The 16,428-nt window shown below is 49.6% G+C and overlaps 1 protein-coding gene across 1 annotated transcript in view; it reads right to left on the minus strand.

Moving 5' to 3' along the window:
- ube2l3 (ubiquitin conjugating enzyme E2 L3) overlaps positions 1-10,187 on the minus strand; it is a 37,402-nt gene extending 27,215 nt beyond the window's left edge. Inside the window, exon 1 of the mRNA XM_033043821.1 lies at positions 10,097-10,187. Within this exon, the coding sequence (XP_032899712.1) occupies positions 10,097-10,123 (27 nt within the window). The 5' untranslated portion in view covers positions 10,124-10,187. The remainder of the gene's footprint in view (positions 1-10,096) is intronic.
- Between the last annotated feature and the right edge of the window lie 6,241 nt (positions 10,188-16,428).

Below are 16,428 nucleotides of genomic sequence, written 5' to 3' on the forward strand. Positions count from 1 at the left end.
AACTCGGCCCCTGTTATGCTCAACACAATGTTATGACAGATCAGGCTATCCTTATATTTAGGAAGGAACTGCAGATGCTGGAACAATCGAAGGTAGACAAAAATACTGGAGAAACTCAGCGGGTGAGGCAGCATCTATGGAGCAAAGGAATGGGTGGCGTTTCGGGTCGAGACCCTGCTGAAGAAGTTTCTCAAGCATTTTTGTCTACCTTAGGCAATCCTTATACCTCACTTTGGACAAGTAGAATTCTAATGTAAATGTGACCTCAAATGGCATACACACTGCTGATATTCTGTAAATGTCACGGTACAACTTTAAATGTCACTACTGTGTTGGCATTTTGACAAATACAGAACTTCCTTGAAACCAATGACATGCTATATAAATTTCAACTGCACACCGAACGTTGCAAACTTTGCAATGTACTGGCACTTGAAATGGTTTTCACCTTGCAAGACAGGTGCATCAATTTCCAAATAATAAAAGTTGGATGTCCTCAGCAAGTTACATGTTGTGGACTGTGGTGATATTGAATAAACTAAGCCCTCGTCATCCACAAAATTGTAAATCCATAATATGTAGGTAGGGACTGCACATACTGGTTTACACCATAGACACAAAATGCTGGTGGAACTCAGCGGGTCAGGCAGCATCTCTGGAGAAAAGGAATAGGTGACGTTTTGGGTCAAGATCCTTCTTAAGACTGAGAGTCAGGGGGAGAGGGAAACAAGAGGTATGAAAAGGTGCAAAACAAAGCTTAGAAACATAGACAATAGGTGCAGGAGTAGGCCATTCGGCCCTACGAGCCAGCACCGCCATTCAATATGATCATGGCAGATAGATAGATAGATAGATCATGGCTGATCATCCTAAATCAGTACCCTGTTCCTGATTTCTCCCCATATCCCTTGATTCCGTTCGCCCGAAGAGCTCTATCTAACTCTCTCTTGAAAACATCCAGTGAACATCCATCCATCGAATGGCTTCTGTGGCAGAGAATTTCAGACACAACTCTCTGGGTGAAAAATCAGAGCCGGCAACGATGGCTCAGGAAAAATTGAGTCCACAATAGTTTATTGTTGGTGATGGAAGAGGTGATAACGAAGGGATTCTAGCAAGACGACTAGGGTGGGGGAGGGACAAAATGCAAGGATTACTTGAAGTTGGAGAAATCAAATTCATACAGCTGGGTGGTAAGCTGCCCAAGCAAAATATGAGATGCTGTTCCTCCAATTTGTGTGTGGCCTCACTCTGACAGTGGAGGAGGCCCAGGACAGAAAGGTCAGTGTGGGAATGGGAGGGAGAGTTAAAATGTTTGGCAACTGGGAGATGGTGTAGGCCGAGACTGATTGAGCGTAGGTGTTCAGCAAAAGGATCGCCCAATCTGCACTTGGTCTCGCCGATACATAGGAGGACGTTGCCAGGACTAATGGGTCTGAACTATAGGGAGAGGTTGAGCAGGCTGGGTTTCTATTCCTTGGAGCGCAGGAGGATCTTATAGAGGTGTATAAAATCATGAGAGGAATAGATCGGGTAGATGCGCAGAGTCTCTCGCCTAGAGTAGGGGAATCGAGGACCAGAGGACATAGATTCAAGGTGAAGGGGAAAGGGGGAAGGGGAAACACTGCCCAGTCCATCATCGGCTCTGACCTCCCTTCCATCGAGGGGATCTATCGCAGTCACTGCCTCAAAAAGGCTGGCAGTATCATCAAGGACCCACACCATCCTGGCCACACACTCATCTCCCTGCTACCTTCAGGTAGAAGGTACAGGAGCCTGAAGACTGCAACGTCCAGGTTCAGGAATAGCTACTTCCCCACAGCCATCAGGCTATTAAACTCGGCTCGGACAAAACTCTGAACATTAATAGCCCATTATCTGTGATTTGCACTTCATCAGTTTATTTATTCATGTGTGTCTATATTTATATAATGGTATATGGACACACTGATCTGTTCTGTAGTCAATGCCTACTATGTTCTGTTGTGCTGAAGCAAAGCAAGAATTTCATTGTCCTATCAGACACAAGACAATAAACTCTCTTGAATCTCTTGAGATTTAATAGGAATCTGAGGGGTAAGTCCAGAAGGCAGGTGGGGAAAGGGTCCCGGGTTCAGAGGTGACGTGAGGAAGAATTCTGTTTCACCCAGAGTGTGTTGGAAATCTGGAATGGAATTCCTAACGGGGTGGTGGAGGCATGGACTCTCACATGTATTGTCTCCCTGCTGACTGGTTAGCACAAAATAAAAGCTTTTCACTGTACCTTGGTACACATGTCAATCTCAATCTGGAGAAGGGTCTCGACCCGAAATGTCACCCATTCCTTCTCTCCAAAGATGCTGCCAGTCCCTCTGAGTTACACCAGCTTTTTGTGTCTAAACTAAACTGAAGCGAACACAATACTTAAATATCTAAACAAGCTATTGAAGTGTTACGGTATAGGTGGTGTAAAGCAGGATTAGTACCCGATGGGCCAAAGGATTCATTTCTATGTGTAGGAAAGAACTGCAGATGCTGGTTTAAATCGAAGGCAGATACAATATGCTGGAGAAACTCAGCAGGACAGGCAGCAACATCTCTGGAGAAAAGGAACGGGTGACGTTTCGGGTCGAGACCCTTCTTCAGACTGAGATTGAGATTGTCACGTGTGCCCATCTCTATGCTCTATGACTATGATTTATAAATGGCATTACAACGTGTACCCCATGAAGCTACAGCAATATTTCAAAAAGGAACTGGAATATAGCACAATCAAGAATTAAAATTGAAACTAACTTGTTGCGTACTACTTTACCAATGCTGAATTTTAATCAAGTGTTTCTTTTAAAAGCACACAAAAGAAACCACTGAATTAAAATTTGAGTGCAGATATTACCATCATACACTGAGCTGTCAGTATCTTCATACCAGGATTAATTTAAGACATTAAAATGGAAACATATTTTCCATTATTAGGTTCTCCAATAGACTGGGCCATATATTTACCAAAATTATTTCATTCATTGATGTCTCACAGCGATTAGTATTACCTCATGCTCACTACTCTTGCCTGACCGAACAATTGTCATGCATTTCATAATATCTACCCCAAGAGTCTATTCACTTTGAACTTACAAATTAAAAGAGGTATGATTTATGACAACGTTAGTATATATTTTTAATGGAAGAGACAGCAGCGGCCATCGAGTGCCAGATGACATTGCACGAAGGTTGTGCAAGGTAAAGTGGGGCTGCATAATCATAATGGTCTCCAGCAGTGGATGCAATCTTTAAATGGAGGCACTGTTGACTTTTACACGAGTGTTCTTGGATGGTTATAGCACAGTACCTCCAAAGGCAGCATCTATGGAGCATGGAGTTTGGCTAGCAAGGGACTTGTAGGATTAGGGCAACAGTGATAGAATTAAGTAGTTTAGTTTAGAGATACAGCACGGAAACAGGCCCTTCGGCCCACTGGGTCCGCGCTGACCAGCGATCCCCGCACATTAACACTATCCTACATCCACTTGGGACATTTTTTACTTTTACCAAACCAATTAACCTACAAACCTGTACGTCTTTGGAGTGTGGGAGGAAATAGAAAATCTCGGAGAAAACCTATGCAGGTCACAGGGAGAACGTACAAACGCAGTACAGACAGCGCCCGTAGTCGGGATCGAGCCAGTGTCTCCAGCACTGCATTCGCTGTGAGGCAGCAACTCTACCGCTGGGCCACCGTGCTGCCGGCAATATTCCAACCATTTTACGTTAGGGCAGGTGATGTGTGGCGACTGTAGAGGGTGGGAGTGGATGGAAACCACTGCTGACAATATCTGCAGTAAGTGCTTGCCCTGGAGTTGATGAGCCTGGGGGGTGGGAATGGTGATGGTGGGGGTTGGGGTGAGGGAAGAGGGGGTTTTGTGGCTGCTTTATTCCAAGAGGCAGTCACGAGTACAGCTCGGGAATGCTGTGTCTTTAGACTTGAGAGATAAAGCGGGTAAACAGGCCCTTCGGCCCATCGAGTCTGTGACGACCGGCGATCACCCTGTAGACAAGCACTGTCCTAAGCACGAGGGACAATTTACAATTATACAGAAAACAATTAACCTGCAAACTTGTACGTCTTTGAGATTTGGGAGGAAACTGGAGCACCCAGAGCAAACCCACGCGGTCACAGGGAGAACACGTCTACTAAGTCAGTACAGACAGCACCCATAGTCGGAATCGAACACGGGTCTCTGGCGCTGTGAGGCAGCAACTCTACCGTTGTGCCACCGCGCCGCCCCCATCGTGTCGTCACCCCATTGCTGGGATAAAGGCATCTCTTCCGAAATGGAGAGGGGGACGGATGCAGGAGGGGAGATTCCAGTTGCGATGGTCCACGTGGATGGAAACCAATGGCAATTTCAACTTCCAAATTGAAAGTATGACTGATGGCATTAACAAATCTTTGATGGAAGTGGCAGCACCAGCTGCCAAATTACAGTGAAGGTCATGCAAGATGAATTTAACTTATATAATCATTGTGGACAAAGCACGTAGTTCTGCTGAGAGCGTAGACGCAGCCAGGATCCACATTAAAACGCTGGACAGCCTCTGCTTCACTATGTGAGCCAGTTAACCAGCAAGGAATAATTGAGATCAGAGAATGTATGGCTCAGCGATTTAATAAAGAAGGGGGTCCGAGTGAGGTAGTTGATGGGAATGGGGTAAGAGGGGAAATTCTGAACGCTAAAGGGAATTGAGCAAGGCAATAGTGTCGTGGAGCAAGAAGGGTCTCCACCAGAAATGTCACCCATTCTTTCTCTCCAGAAATGCTGCCTGTCCCGCTGAGCTACTCCAGCATTTTGTGCCTATTTTCGGTGTAAAGCAGCGCCTGCAGTTCTGTGCAGCAAATATAGACAATAATTAGCAAGGGACATTGCACAAATATATAAGAGTATACCTCAAATGATCTTCAAGGGAAGGGAATATTGGTACAAAGATGGAATTGAAGGCCCTTTAACTGAATGTGCAGCATAACAATGGAAGCGACTTAATGACAAGCAGAAATGGGAAGAATGTAATAGCATTACAGACTCGTGGTTACAAAGCGACAAAGCTTGGGAGTTAAATATTCCAGCAGGTTTAGTTTAATTTAGTTTACTATTGTCACAAAATAAAATCTGCTGGAGTATTTAATTCCCCAGTTTTGCCGATTTGCAAACATGTTTCTGTCGTGCTATTAGATTGGGCTAGCAAAATGGATTAAGAGGAGAGCAGTTCATTTTACATAGGATTAAGGCAGTAGAGGGGCTGATGGTACAATGGGTTAATTGAGAGGCTGATGTTCATCCTGAATGGTGTGTCGAGACCTCAGGGTCATTGTCTCAAGACAAGGATAGATGAGAATGGGCTACGGCAGTTCAGATGTTGTGTTTGCGCAAGACTGAGATCAATAGATTTTTAGATATGATTATGGGAATCCGGAGATCTGAGGTTAGTAGGGAAGAATAATGAAGGCGAAAGATGAGATGCTGTGATGAAGTGCTTCGAGAGGTTGGTTATGATGCAAATCAACTGCTACCTTAGTGATGGCCTCATCGTAAGTGATGGCCTCATCATAGAGGGTGTAAAGACAAACTGCAGATTCTGGTTTAAACCAAAGATAGACACAAAATGCTGGAGTAACTCAGCGGGACAGGCAGCGTCTCTGGAGAGAAGGAATGGGCGACGTTTCGGATCTGAAGAAGGGTCTCAACCCATAACGTCGCCAATTCCTTCTCTCCAGAGATGCTGCCTGTCCCGCTAAGTTACTCCGGTATTTTGTGTCTACCTTCAACACAGTGGATGGTGGGTGTATGGAACAAGCTGCCAGATGAGGTAGTTGAGACAGGGACTATCCCAACGTTTAAGAAACGGTTCAACAGGTAAATGGATAGGACAGGTTTGGAGGGATACGAATCAAATGTGGGCAGGTGGGACTAGTGTACGTGGGACATGTTGGCCGGTGAGGGCAAGTTGGGCTGAAGAGTCGGTTTCCAGTGACAGAAATAATAATTCTACTCATGATATGCGCTCTTGTAAAAGTTCACAGGCAGGTGCGGCAAGTGATGCTGGGTTGGGTCCCAGCATCACACGGGAGGCCAGTGGGGTGGGGGGGAGGGGGCTTTCTGGAGCGTTAGTATGGGTGTTGTGGGCTGAAGGTACTGGTTTCCAGAGGGCTAGTATGGACATTGTGGGCCGAATGGATTCTTGGGCTGGTGGCTCGGTCACTCAAGCCTGTTGTGCTGGCAGCTCACTCACTCACGGCTGGTGGGCTGGCAGTTGACTTGCGGCTATTCCTTGAAATTCCATTTCAAGCAGGGCGCAAGGCCACCAAATTCAAGTGCAGTTTCTTACCACTTCAAGAAGGATGCAAGGCCACTAAAGATAGCGAGTCGTGACCTCTCCCTCCTCCATCTTGCAGAGACTGAGCCACGCCCACAATTCTGGGTTTTATAGTCCCTCCCCCTTCCACCAGAAGGGGCGTGGCCTTCATGCCGTGATTGAGCGAATCTCAACATTTTTTAAACACTAATAACTCTTTTATTTTTCATCAATGGGAAAAATCCTCTGCACCTGATGAGCTGAGGGGGACCCTGAGTAAGATGGCCAAAAATCACAGCCGTAGGTGATAGCATTTTTTCTAAAATCAATTAAATTAGTTCTTTCCTGAGATGGGAGGATTGTCCTATCATGGGCTGCTGAAGATAAAATAGACTAGATATATCTTCCTATTAATACATATGCATCCAGGGAGAGGAGAGGGTGCTTGACTGGATAGACATGAAGATGTTTTCCATCTCGAACGAGGGGTAACAGTTATAAAGGTAAGGTGGTGGCCATTTAACATTTCAAGATCCCCTCATAGTGTGAATCACGAAATTTTCTACCTTAGTGGGTTGCAGAGGTTAGACCACTGAGGATATTCAAAGAAGTAGATGACATTTTGAAAGGTCAGAAGTGAGGGGAACTAGCACAGATGGACATAATCATATAGAATGTTGGGCAAGATGGCCTACCCCTGTTCCTATTTTCTGATGTTATTACTATGAATAAATATTTATAATAATTCTTATGTTATTATTATGAATTAGAAACACCAGTTATAGTCACACAGCATAGAAACGGGCCCCTCAGCCCAACCTGCCCATGCCGACCAACATGTTCCATCTACACTAGTCCCTCCTGCCTGTGTTTGTCCCATATCGCACTAAACCTTCCTATCCATGTGTAGGAAGGAACTGCAGATGCTGGTTTAAACTGAAGATAGACAACTCAGCAGGACAGGCAGCATCTCTGGATAGAAGGAATGGGCGACGTTTCGGGTCGAGACCCTTCCTCAAACCCGAAACGTCACCCATTCCTTTTCTCCAGAGATGCTGTCTGATCCGCTGAGTTACTCCAGCATTTTGTGTCCCTCTTCGGTTTAAACCAGCACCTGTAGTTCCTTCCTACACGTCTAGATCCTCCAAGTTCAATAAGACCTTGCACCTCCTTAACCTGTATCATTAGAGGCAAATCACTTCCTATCAATTGTAAAAATCGTCAATTATGAAAATAATGTGCTTGTACCATCTCTGAGCAAAAGCCAGCAAGGATTCTGCTCAATAAAACACAGAATTGGGCAGTGTCAGGCGTTGGAATTGTGAGATCAATCCCAAGTGAGATACAGAAGGGTGGGAGAACTGGGAAGACGATGCACATAAACTGTTAAAAAAACGACCTCTGAAGGAACTCCCTGTTTAGCCTGGGGTTAATAACGGTATTAGGTATCGGCATTGAATAACGGACTGATTATAGCAGGTGTATGCTGGCCTCGGCAGTATTTCCCGGCCTCGGCAGTATTTCCCTGGAAAGCCGCAGTGAGGGGAGGTTGGTGAAAGGAAAGACAGGGGGACGAGGGGAGGATTATTTTGGCTGCGATGAGTGGTGGAAATGCTGAGTCAAACTGGGAGATAGGGGGGGGGGTCCCACCACTCTGGTCTTGGCCCCGGGCTGGGGAAGGGAGGGAGTGGGGGGAGAGAGGAGTGGGAGGAGAGAGGGGAGTGGGGAGCGAGGGGAGGGGACGGGGGAGAAGGGAGGGGGGAGAGAGGGGAGGGGGGAGGGAGAGAGGGGAGGGGGGAGGGAGCGAGGGGAGGGGGGAGCGAGGGGAATGGGGAGGAGGGGAATGGGGAGGAGGGGGGGAGGGAGGGGAGGGGGGAGGGAGGGAGGGGGAGAGGGGAAAGGGGGAAGGGAGGGGGGAGGAGGGGGAGGGGGGAAGAGGGGGGAAATGAAGGGAGGGTGGAAGATAAGGGAGGGGGAGGGAAAGGGAGGGGGAGAAGGGGGAAAGGAAGGGAGGGGGAAAGTGAAGGGAGGGGTGGAGGGGGGAAGGGAAGGGAGGGGGAGAGGGGGGAAGGGAAGGGAGGGGGGAGAGGCGGGGGAAGGAAAGGGAGGTGGGAAAGGAAGGGAGGGGGGGGAAGGAAGGGAGGGGGAGAAGGAAGGGAGGGGGCGGGGGGGAAGTGAAGGGAGGGGGGAAGGGGGAGGGGGGAGAAGGGCGGGGGGAGAAGGCAGGGAGGGGAGAATGGAAATGGGAGGGGGAGACGGGAAGGGAGGGGGAGAGGGGAAGGGAGGGGGAGAGATGGGAAGGGAGCTGGGAGAGGGGGGAGGGAAGGGAGGGGGGAAGAGGTTAGGGGAGGGGGAAGGACGAGGAGGGGGGGGGAGAAGGGAGGGGGAGGGGGGAGGAGGGAGGGGGAAGGAGGAGGGGGGGAGGGGAGGGGGGGAAGGGAGGGGGGGAGGGGAGGGGAGGAAGGAAAGGGGGGGAAGGAAGGAGGAAGGTGGGGAAGGAGGGGGGGAAGGGAGGGGGGAAGGGGTATGGGGGGTAAGGGGAAGGGGAGGGGGGAAGTGGGAAGGGAGGGGGGAGCGAAGGGGAGAAAGAGAGGGGGGGAGAGCGGAGGAAGGGAGGGGAGAGAGGGGGGGAGGGGAGGGGAGAGAAGGGGGGGGGGAGGGGAGGGAAGAGAGGGGGGAGGGGAGGGAAAGAGAGGGGGGGGGAGGGAGGGAAGATGAGGGGGGAGGGGGGGGAGGGGAGAAAGAGAGGGGGGGAAGGGGGGGAGGGAAGAGAGAGGGGGGGAGGGGAGGGGAAGAGAGGGGGGGATAGGGGAGGGGAAGAGAGGGGGGAGGGGAGGGGAGGGGAGGGAAAGAGAGGGGGGAGGGGAGGGGAAGAGAGGGGGGGAAGGGAGGGGAAGAGAGGGGGGGGGGGCGGTGAGAGGGGGGGAAGGATGGGGAAGAGAGGGGGGGAAGGGAGGGGAAGAGAGGGGGGGAGGGGAGGGGAAGAGAGGGGGGAAGGGAGGGGAGGGGAAGAGATGGGGGGAAGGGAGGGGAAGAGAGGGGGGGAAGGGAGGGGAAGAGAGGGGGGGAAGGAGGGGGAAGGAAGGGAGGGGGGAAAGGAAGGGAGGGGGGAAAGGAAGGGGGGAAGAGGAGGGGGGAAGGGTAGGGGGGTAAGGGAAGGGGAGGGGGGAAGGGGAAGGGAGGGGAGGGGAGGGGGGAAAGGAAGGGGGGAAGAGGGGGGGGGGAAGGGTAGGGGGGTAAGGAAGGGAAGGGAGGGGGGAAGAGGGGTTGGGGGTGGAAGAGAGGGGGGAAGGGGGGGGTGGAAGAGAGGGGGGAAGGGGGGGGTGGAAGAGAGGGGGGGAAGGGTAGGAGGAGGGAAGGGAGGGGGAAGAGGAGGGGAGCAAGGAGAGGGGGGGAAGGGAGGGGGAGGGGCCCGCGTTGGTGGAGCCGCGGTGACCGGCCCAACGAGGCCGGGCCTCAACTCTCTCCCCGCATCCTCTCTCCAGCCGCGGCGCATGTTCGGCCCTCAGATCGTCCTCGCTCCTCTCTCCCCGCATCACCATCACCGTCATCTCTCTCTCTCTCTCCCCGGCCCGGGGCCTGGCCGTCCCTCACACCCCGCTCCCCTCACTCTGTCTGCCCCCCGCCCCTCACCATCCCCCCCCCCCCCCCCCCCCCCCCCCCCCCCCCCCCCCCCCCCCCCCAGCAGCAGCGGCCCCGGCCCCCCCCCCACCCTCACCACCCCCCCCTGTGCCCGTGTGTGTGTGTGCGCGGCGCCGGTGCCGTTTACCTTCATCAACCGCTTGCTGCCCGCCATCTTGCCTCTCCCTCGCTTCCCACAATGACCCACCGCCACTTCCGGCCGCCCCCCCCCGCGCCCGCGCACTAACCGTGCCCACACCGTGCACGCGCATCGTCTCCCCACCGTGCACGCGCATCCCCACACACCGTGCACGCGCGTCCCCCCACACCGTGCACGCGCGTCCCCCCTCCACCGTGCACGCGCGTCCCCCACACACCGTGCACGCGCGTCCCCCCACACAGTGCACGCGCATCTCCACACACACACCGTGCACGCGCATCCCCCCACACCGTGCACGCGCCTCGTCCGTCCCCCCACACCGTGCACGCGCATCTCCACACACACACCGTGCACGCGCATCCCCCCCCCCCCCGACGCGCACTGCCCCCCCCCCCCTACTCACGCTCACCACACCACGTGCACTCACAGTGCGGGGGCAGCGCCGCCGCGGAAGCCCAGGCTCATCCTCTGTGTGTGGGTATGTATGTGTGGGTGTGTATGTCTATGTGTGTGGGTGTATGTATGTGTGGGTGTATGTATGTGTGGGTGTATGTATGTGTGGGTGTATGTGTGTCCATGTGTATGTGTGGGTGTGTGTCTATGTGTGTGGGTGTGTCTGTGTATGTATGTGTGTCTATGTGTGTGGGTGTGTCTATGTGTGGGTGTATCTGTGTATGTATGTGTGTCTATGTGTGGGTGTATCTGTGTATGTATGTGTGTCTGTGGGTGTGTCTATGTGTGTGGGTATGTATGTGGGTGTGTGTCTATGTGGATGTGTGGGTGTGTCTATGTTTATGTGTGGGTATATGTGGGTGTGTCTGTGTGTCTATGAGTGTGGGTATGTATGTGGGTGTGTCTGTGTGTATGTCTGTATGTATGTGGGTGTGTGTCTATGTATGTGTGTTTGTCTATGTGTGTGGGTGTGTGTGTGTCTGTGGGTATGTATGTGTGGGTGTGTGTCTATGTGTGTGTGTGTGGGTGTGTATGTGTGGGTGTGTATGTGTGGGTGTGTGTCTTATGTATGTGTGTGTATGGGTAGGTGTATGTGGGTGTGTCTATGTGGGTGTGTCTATGTGTGTGTGTGTCTATGTGTGTGTGTCTAGGTGGGTGTGGATGTCATGTGTGTGTGTGTATGTCTATGTATGTGTGGGTGTGTGTGCTTATGTGTTTGTGGGTGGGTGTATGTCGGTGGGTGTGTGTTTGTGTACAGTGCCCTCTATAATGTTTGGGACATAAACCCATCATTCATTTATTTGCCTCTGTACTCCACAATTTGGGATTTGTAATAGAAAAAAAAATCACATGTGGTTAAAGTGCACAATCAGATTTTAATAAAGGCCATTTTAATACATTTTGGTTTCACCATGTAGAAATTACAGCAGTGTTTATACATAGTCCCCTAATTCAGGGCACCATGTTTTGGACACAGCAATGTCATGTAAATGAAAGTAGTCATGTTTAGTATGTTGTTGCATATCCTTTGCATGCAATGACTGCTTGGTCTGCGATTCATAGACATCACCAGTTGCTGGGTGTCTTCTCTGGTGATGCTCTGCCAGGCCTGTATTGCAGACATAGAAACATAGAAATTAGGTGCAGGAGTAGGCCATTCGGCCCTTCGAGCCTGCACCGCCATTCAATATGATCATGGCTGATCATCCAACTCAGTATCCCGTACCTGCCTTCTCTCCATACCCTCTGATCCCCTTAGCCACAAGGGCCACATCTAACTCCCTCTTAAATATAGCCAATGAACTGGCCTCGACTACCCTCTGTGGCAGAGAGTTCCAGAGATTCACCACTCTCTGTGTGAAAAAAGTTATTCTCATCTCGGTTTTAAAGGATTTCCCCCTTATCCTTGAGCTGTGACCCCTTGTCCTGGACTTCCCCAACATCGGGAGCAATCTTCCTGCATCTAGCCTGTCCAACCCCTTAAGAATTTTGTAAGTTTCTATAAGATCCCCTCTCAATCTCCTAAATTCTAGAGAGTATAAACCAAGTCTATCCAGTCTTTCTTCATAAGACAGTCCTGACATCCCAGGAATCAGTCTGGTGAACCTTCTCTGTGAGACCAAAACTGTACGCAATACTCCAGGTGTGGTCTCACCAAGACCTTGTACAACTGCAGTAGAACCTCCCTGCTCCTATACTCAAATCCTTTTGCTATGAAAGCTGACATACCATTCGCTTTCTTCACTGCCTGCTGCACCTGCATGCCCACTTTCAATGACTGGTGTACCATGACACCCAGGTCTCGCTGCATCTCCCCTTTTCCTAGTCGGCCACCATTTAGATAATAGTCTGCTTTCCTGTTTTTGCCACCAAAACGGATAACCTCACATTTATCCACATTATACTGCATCTGCCAAACATTTGCCCACTCACCCAGCCTATCCAAGTCACCTTGCAGTCTCCTAGCATCCTCCTCACAGCTAACACTGCCCCCCAGCTTAGTGTCATCCGCAAACTTGGAGATATTGCCTTCAATTCCCTCATCCAGATCATTAATATATATTGTAAATAGCTGGGGTCCCAGCACTGAGCCTTGCGGTACCCCACTAGTCACTGCCTGCCATTGTGAAAAGGACCCGTTTACTCCTACTCTTTGCTTCCTGTTTGCCAGCCAGTTCTCTATCCACATCAATACTGAACCCCCAATGCCGTGTGCTTTAAGTTTGTATACTAATCTCTTATGTGGGACCTTGTCGAAAGCCTGGAAGTCCAGATACACCACATCCACTGGTTCTCCCCTATCCACGCTACTAGTTACATCCTCGAAAAATTCTATAAGATTCGTCAGACATGATTTACCTTTTGTAAATCCATGCTGACTTTGTCCAATGATTTCACCACTTTCCAAATGTGCTGCTATCCCATCTTTAATAACTGACTCTAGCAGTTTCCCCACTACCGATGTTAGACTAACTGGTCTGTAATTCCCCGTTTTCTCTCTCCCTCCCTTCTTAAAAAGTGGGGTTACGTTTGCTACCCGCCAATCCTCAGGAACTACTCCAGAATCTAAAGAGTTTTGAAAGATTATTACTAATGCATCCACTATTTCTGGAGCTACTTCCTTAAGTACTCTGGGATGCAGCCTATCTGGCCCTGGGGATTTATCGGCCTTTAATCCATTCAATTTACCCAACACCACTTCCCGGCTAACCTGGATTTCACTCAATTCCTCCAACTCCTTTGACCAGCGGTCCCCTGCTATTTCCGGCAGATTATTTATGTCTTCCTTAGTGAAGACGGAACCAAAGTAGTTATTCAATTGGTCCGCCATATCCTTGTTCCCCATGATCAACTCGCCTGTTTCTGACTGCAAGGGACCTACATTTGTTTTAACTAATCTCTTTCTTTTCACATATCTATAAAAACTTTTGCAGTCAGTTTTTATGTTCCCTGCCAGTTTTCTTTCATAATCTATTTTTCCTTTCCTAATCAAGCCCTTTGTCCTCCTCTGCTGGTCTCTGAATTTCTCCCAGTCCTCCGGTATGCTGCTTTTTCTGGCTAATTTGTACGCATCAGCCTTCGCTTTGATACAATCCCTGATTTCCCTTGTTATCGACGGATGCACTACCTTCCCTGATTTATTCTTTTGCCAAACTGGGATGAACAATTTTTGTAGTTCATCCATGCAGTCTTTAAATGTCTTCCATTGCATATCCACCGTCAACCCTTTTAGAATTAATTGCCAGTCAATCTTGGCCAATTCACGTCTCATACCCTCAAAGTTATCTTTCTTTAAGTTCAGAACCATTGTTTCTGAATTAACAATGTCACTCTCCATCCTAATGAAGAACTCAACCATATTATGGTCACTCTTGCCCAAGGGGGCACGTACAACAAGACTGCTAACTAACCCTTCCTCATTACTCAATACCCAGTCTAAAATAGCCTGCTCTCTCGTTGGTTCCTCTACATGTTGATTTAGATGACTATCCCGCATACATTCCAAGAAATCCTCTTCCTCAGCACCCCTGTCAATTTGATTCACCCAACCTATATGTAGATTGAAGTCACCCATTATAACGGTTTTGCCTTTGTCGCACGCATTTCTAATTTCCTGTTTGATACCATCTCCAACTTCACTACTACTGTTAGGTGGCCTGTGCACAACACCCACCAGCGTTTTCTGCCCCTTAGTGTTTCGCAGCTCTACCCATACCGATTCCACATCCTCCAAACTAATGTCCTTCCTTTCCATTGCGTTAATCTCCTCTCTAATCAGCAACGCTACCCCACCTCCTTTTCCTTTCTCTCTATCCCTCCTGAATATTGAATATCCCTGGATGTTCAGCTCCCAGCCTTGGTCACCCTGGAGCCATGTCTCCGTGATCCCAACTATATCATAGTCATTAATAGCTATCTGCACATTCAACTCATCCACCTTATTACGAATGCTCCTTGCATTGAGACACAAAGCCTTCAGGCTTGTTTTTACAACACTCTTACCCCTTATACAATTATGTTGAAAAGTGGCCCTTTCTGATTTTTGCCCTGGTTTTGTCTGCCTGCCACTTTTACTTTTCACCTTGCTACCTATTGCTTCTACCCTCATTTTACACCCCTCTGTCTCTATGCTCACACATTTAAGAAACCCTTTCCCTTTAACTCCATCCTCCACAATCCCATTCGACACCCCACCCCCCTTATTCAGTTTAAAACCACCCGTGTAGCAGTGGCAAACCTGCCTGCCAGAATGCTGGTCCCACACCTGTTAAGATGCAATCCGTCCCTTTTGTACAGTTCCCCCTTACCCCAAAACAGATCCCAGTGATCTAAGAATCTAAATCCCTGCCCCGTGCACCAGTTACTCAGCAACACGTTCAGGTCCCGTATCTCCCTGTTCCTGCTCTCGCCAGCACGAGGAACTGGAAGCAAACCGGAGATAACAACCCTGGAGGTCCTGCTTTTCAGCATTTTTCCGAGCTCTCTAAAGTCACGCTGCAGAATATTCATCCCCTTCTTTCCGACATCGTTTGTGCCGACATGCACTACCACTTCCGGATGTTCACCTTCGCCCTTGAGGATTTTCTGCACTCTGTCCGTGACATCCTGGATCCTGGCACCAGGAAGGCAGCACACCATCCTCGCATCCCGTCTGTTGCCGCAGAAACCCCTGTCCGTACCTCTCACAATGGAGTCTCCCACTACAATGGCGTTGCCTGCCTTAATAATAATAATAATAAATTTTATTTAATGGGCGCCTTTCAGACATCTCAAGGACACCTTACATAGTAATCGGAATAACATATAATCGGAATATAACAAGTAATAAAGACATCACAGAGACACAAATTAAAAACAGAATTCAATCCAAAAACAGAAAATCAAAAACACAGTGTGAAGGCCTTTTTGGTTTGGGCTCAACAGCCCTATTCGCATCACAAGCCAGTCCGTCGCCCAGTGTAAACACCTCTTCTGTCCCGACAGCTTCTAAGTGGGTGAACCTGTTCACAAGAGGTACAACACCCGGGGACGTTGGCATTCCATGCTTCCCTCCCGTTCTCACTGTCTCCCACCTTCTCTCTTCCAGTACCTTAGGTGTAACAATCGTACTGTAGGACTTGTCGAGGAACGACTCCGTTTCTCGGACGAACCGGAGGTCATCCACTTGCTTCTCCAGTTCCCCAACACGGCCCTTCAGGAGCTCCACCTGGATGCACTTCTCGCATTTGTAGCAGCCAGAGGCACCAGCGGTGTCCTTGACCTCCCACATACTGCAAACATCGCACTGAATCAGCTTGCCTGACATTTCCTTCTTTCGTCTCCTCGCCGAAGACTCTCGAGCTAAAGACTCACACTTTACTCACAGGGCACTTCCCTCACAAGGCCTCTCACTCACTGCCGCTCGCTAAGAGCAGTCTTGCTTAAATTGACTGATAAATTGCCTGATTTACCAATTTACAAACCAAATTCCTCAGTTTTCAACTGTTTTCCCGGCACTGACTCACTTCTCTCCTCCCACTTGGGCTAGAGCCAATCAGTCGTATCTCTTGCTAAACTCCTGCTGCTGTTGCTCCCAAAACTACAGCAGTTCTGAGTCAAGTCTGCCTGTCCTTGGCCTTTACTTTAACTGTTTTCACTTCTCTCCTCCCACTTGGGCTAGAGCCAATCAGTCGTATCTCTTGCTAAACTCCTGCTGCTGTTGCTCCCAAAGCTACAGCAGTCCTGAGTCAAGTCTGCCTGTCCTTGGCCTTTACTTTAACTGTTTTCACTTCTCTCCTCCCACTTGGGCTAGAGCCAATCAGTCGTATCTCTTGCTAAACTCCTGCTGCTGTTGCTCCCAAAGCTACAGCAGTTCTGAGTCTTATTTC

The sequence above is a fragment of the Amblyraja radiata genome, chromosome 25, assembly GCF_010909765.2.
Source record: "Amblyraja radiata isolate CabotCenter1 chromosome 25, sAmbRad1.1.pri, whole genome shotgun sequence".
NCBI lineage: Eukaryota > Metazoa > Chordata > Chondrichthyes > Rajiformes > Rajidae > Amblyraja > Amblyraja radiata.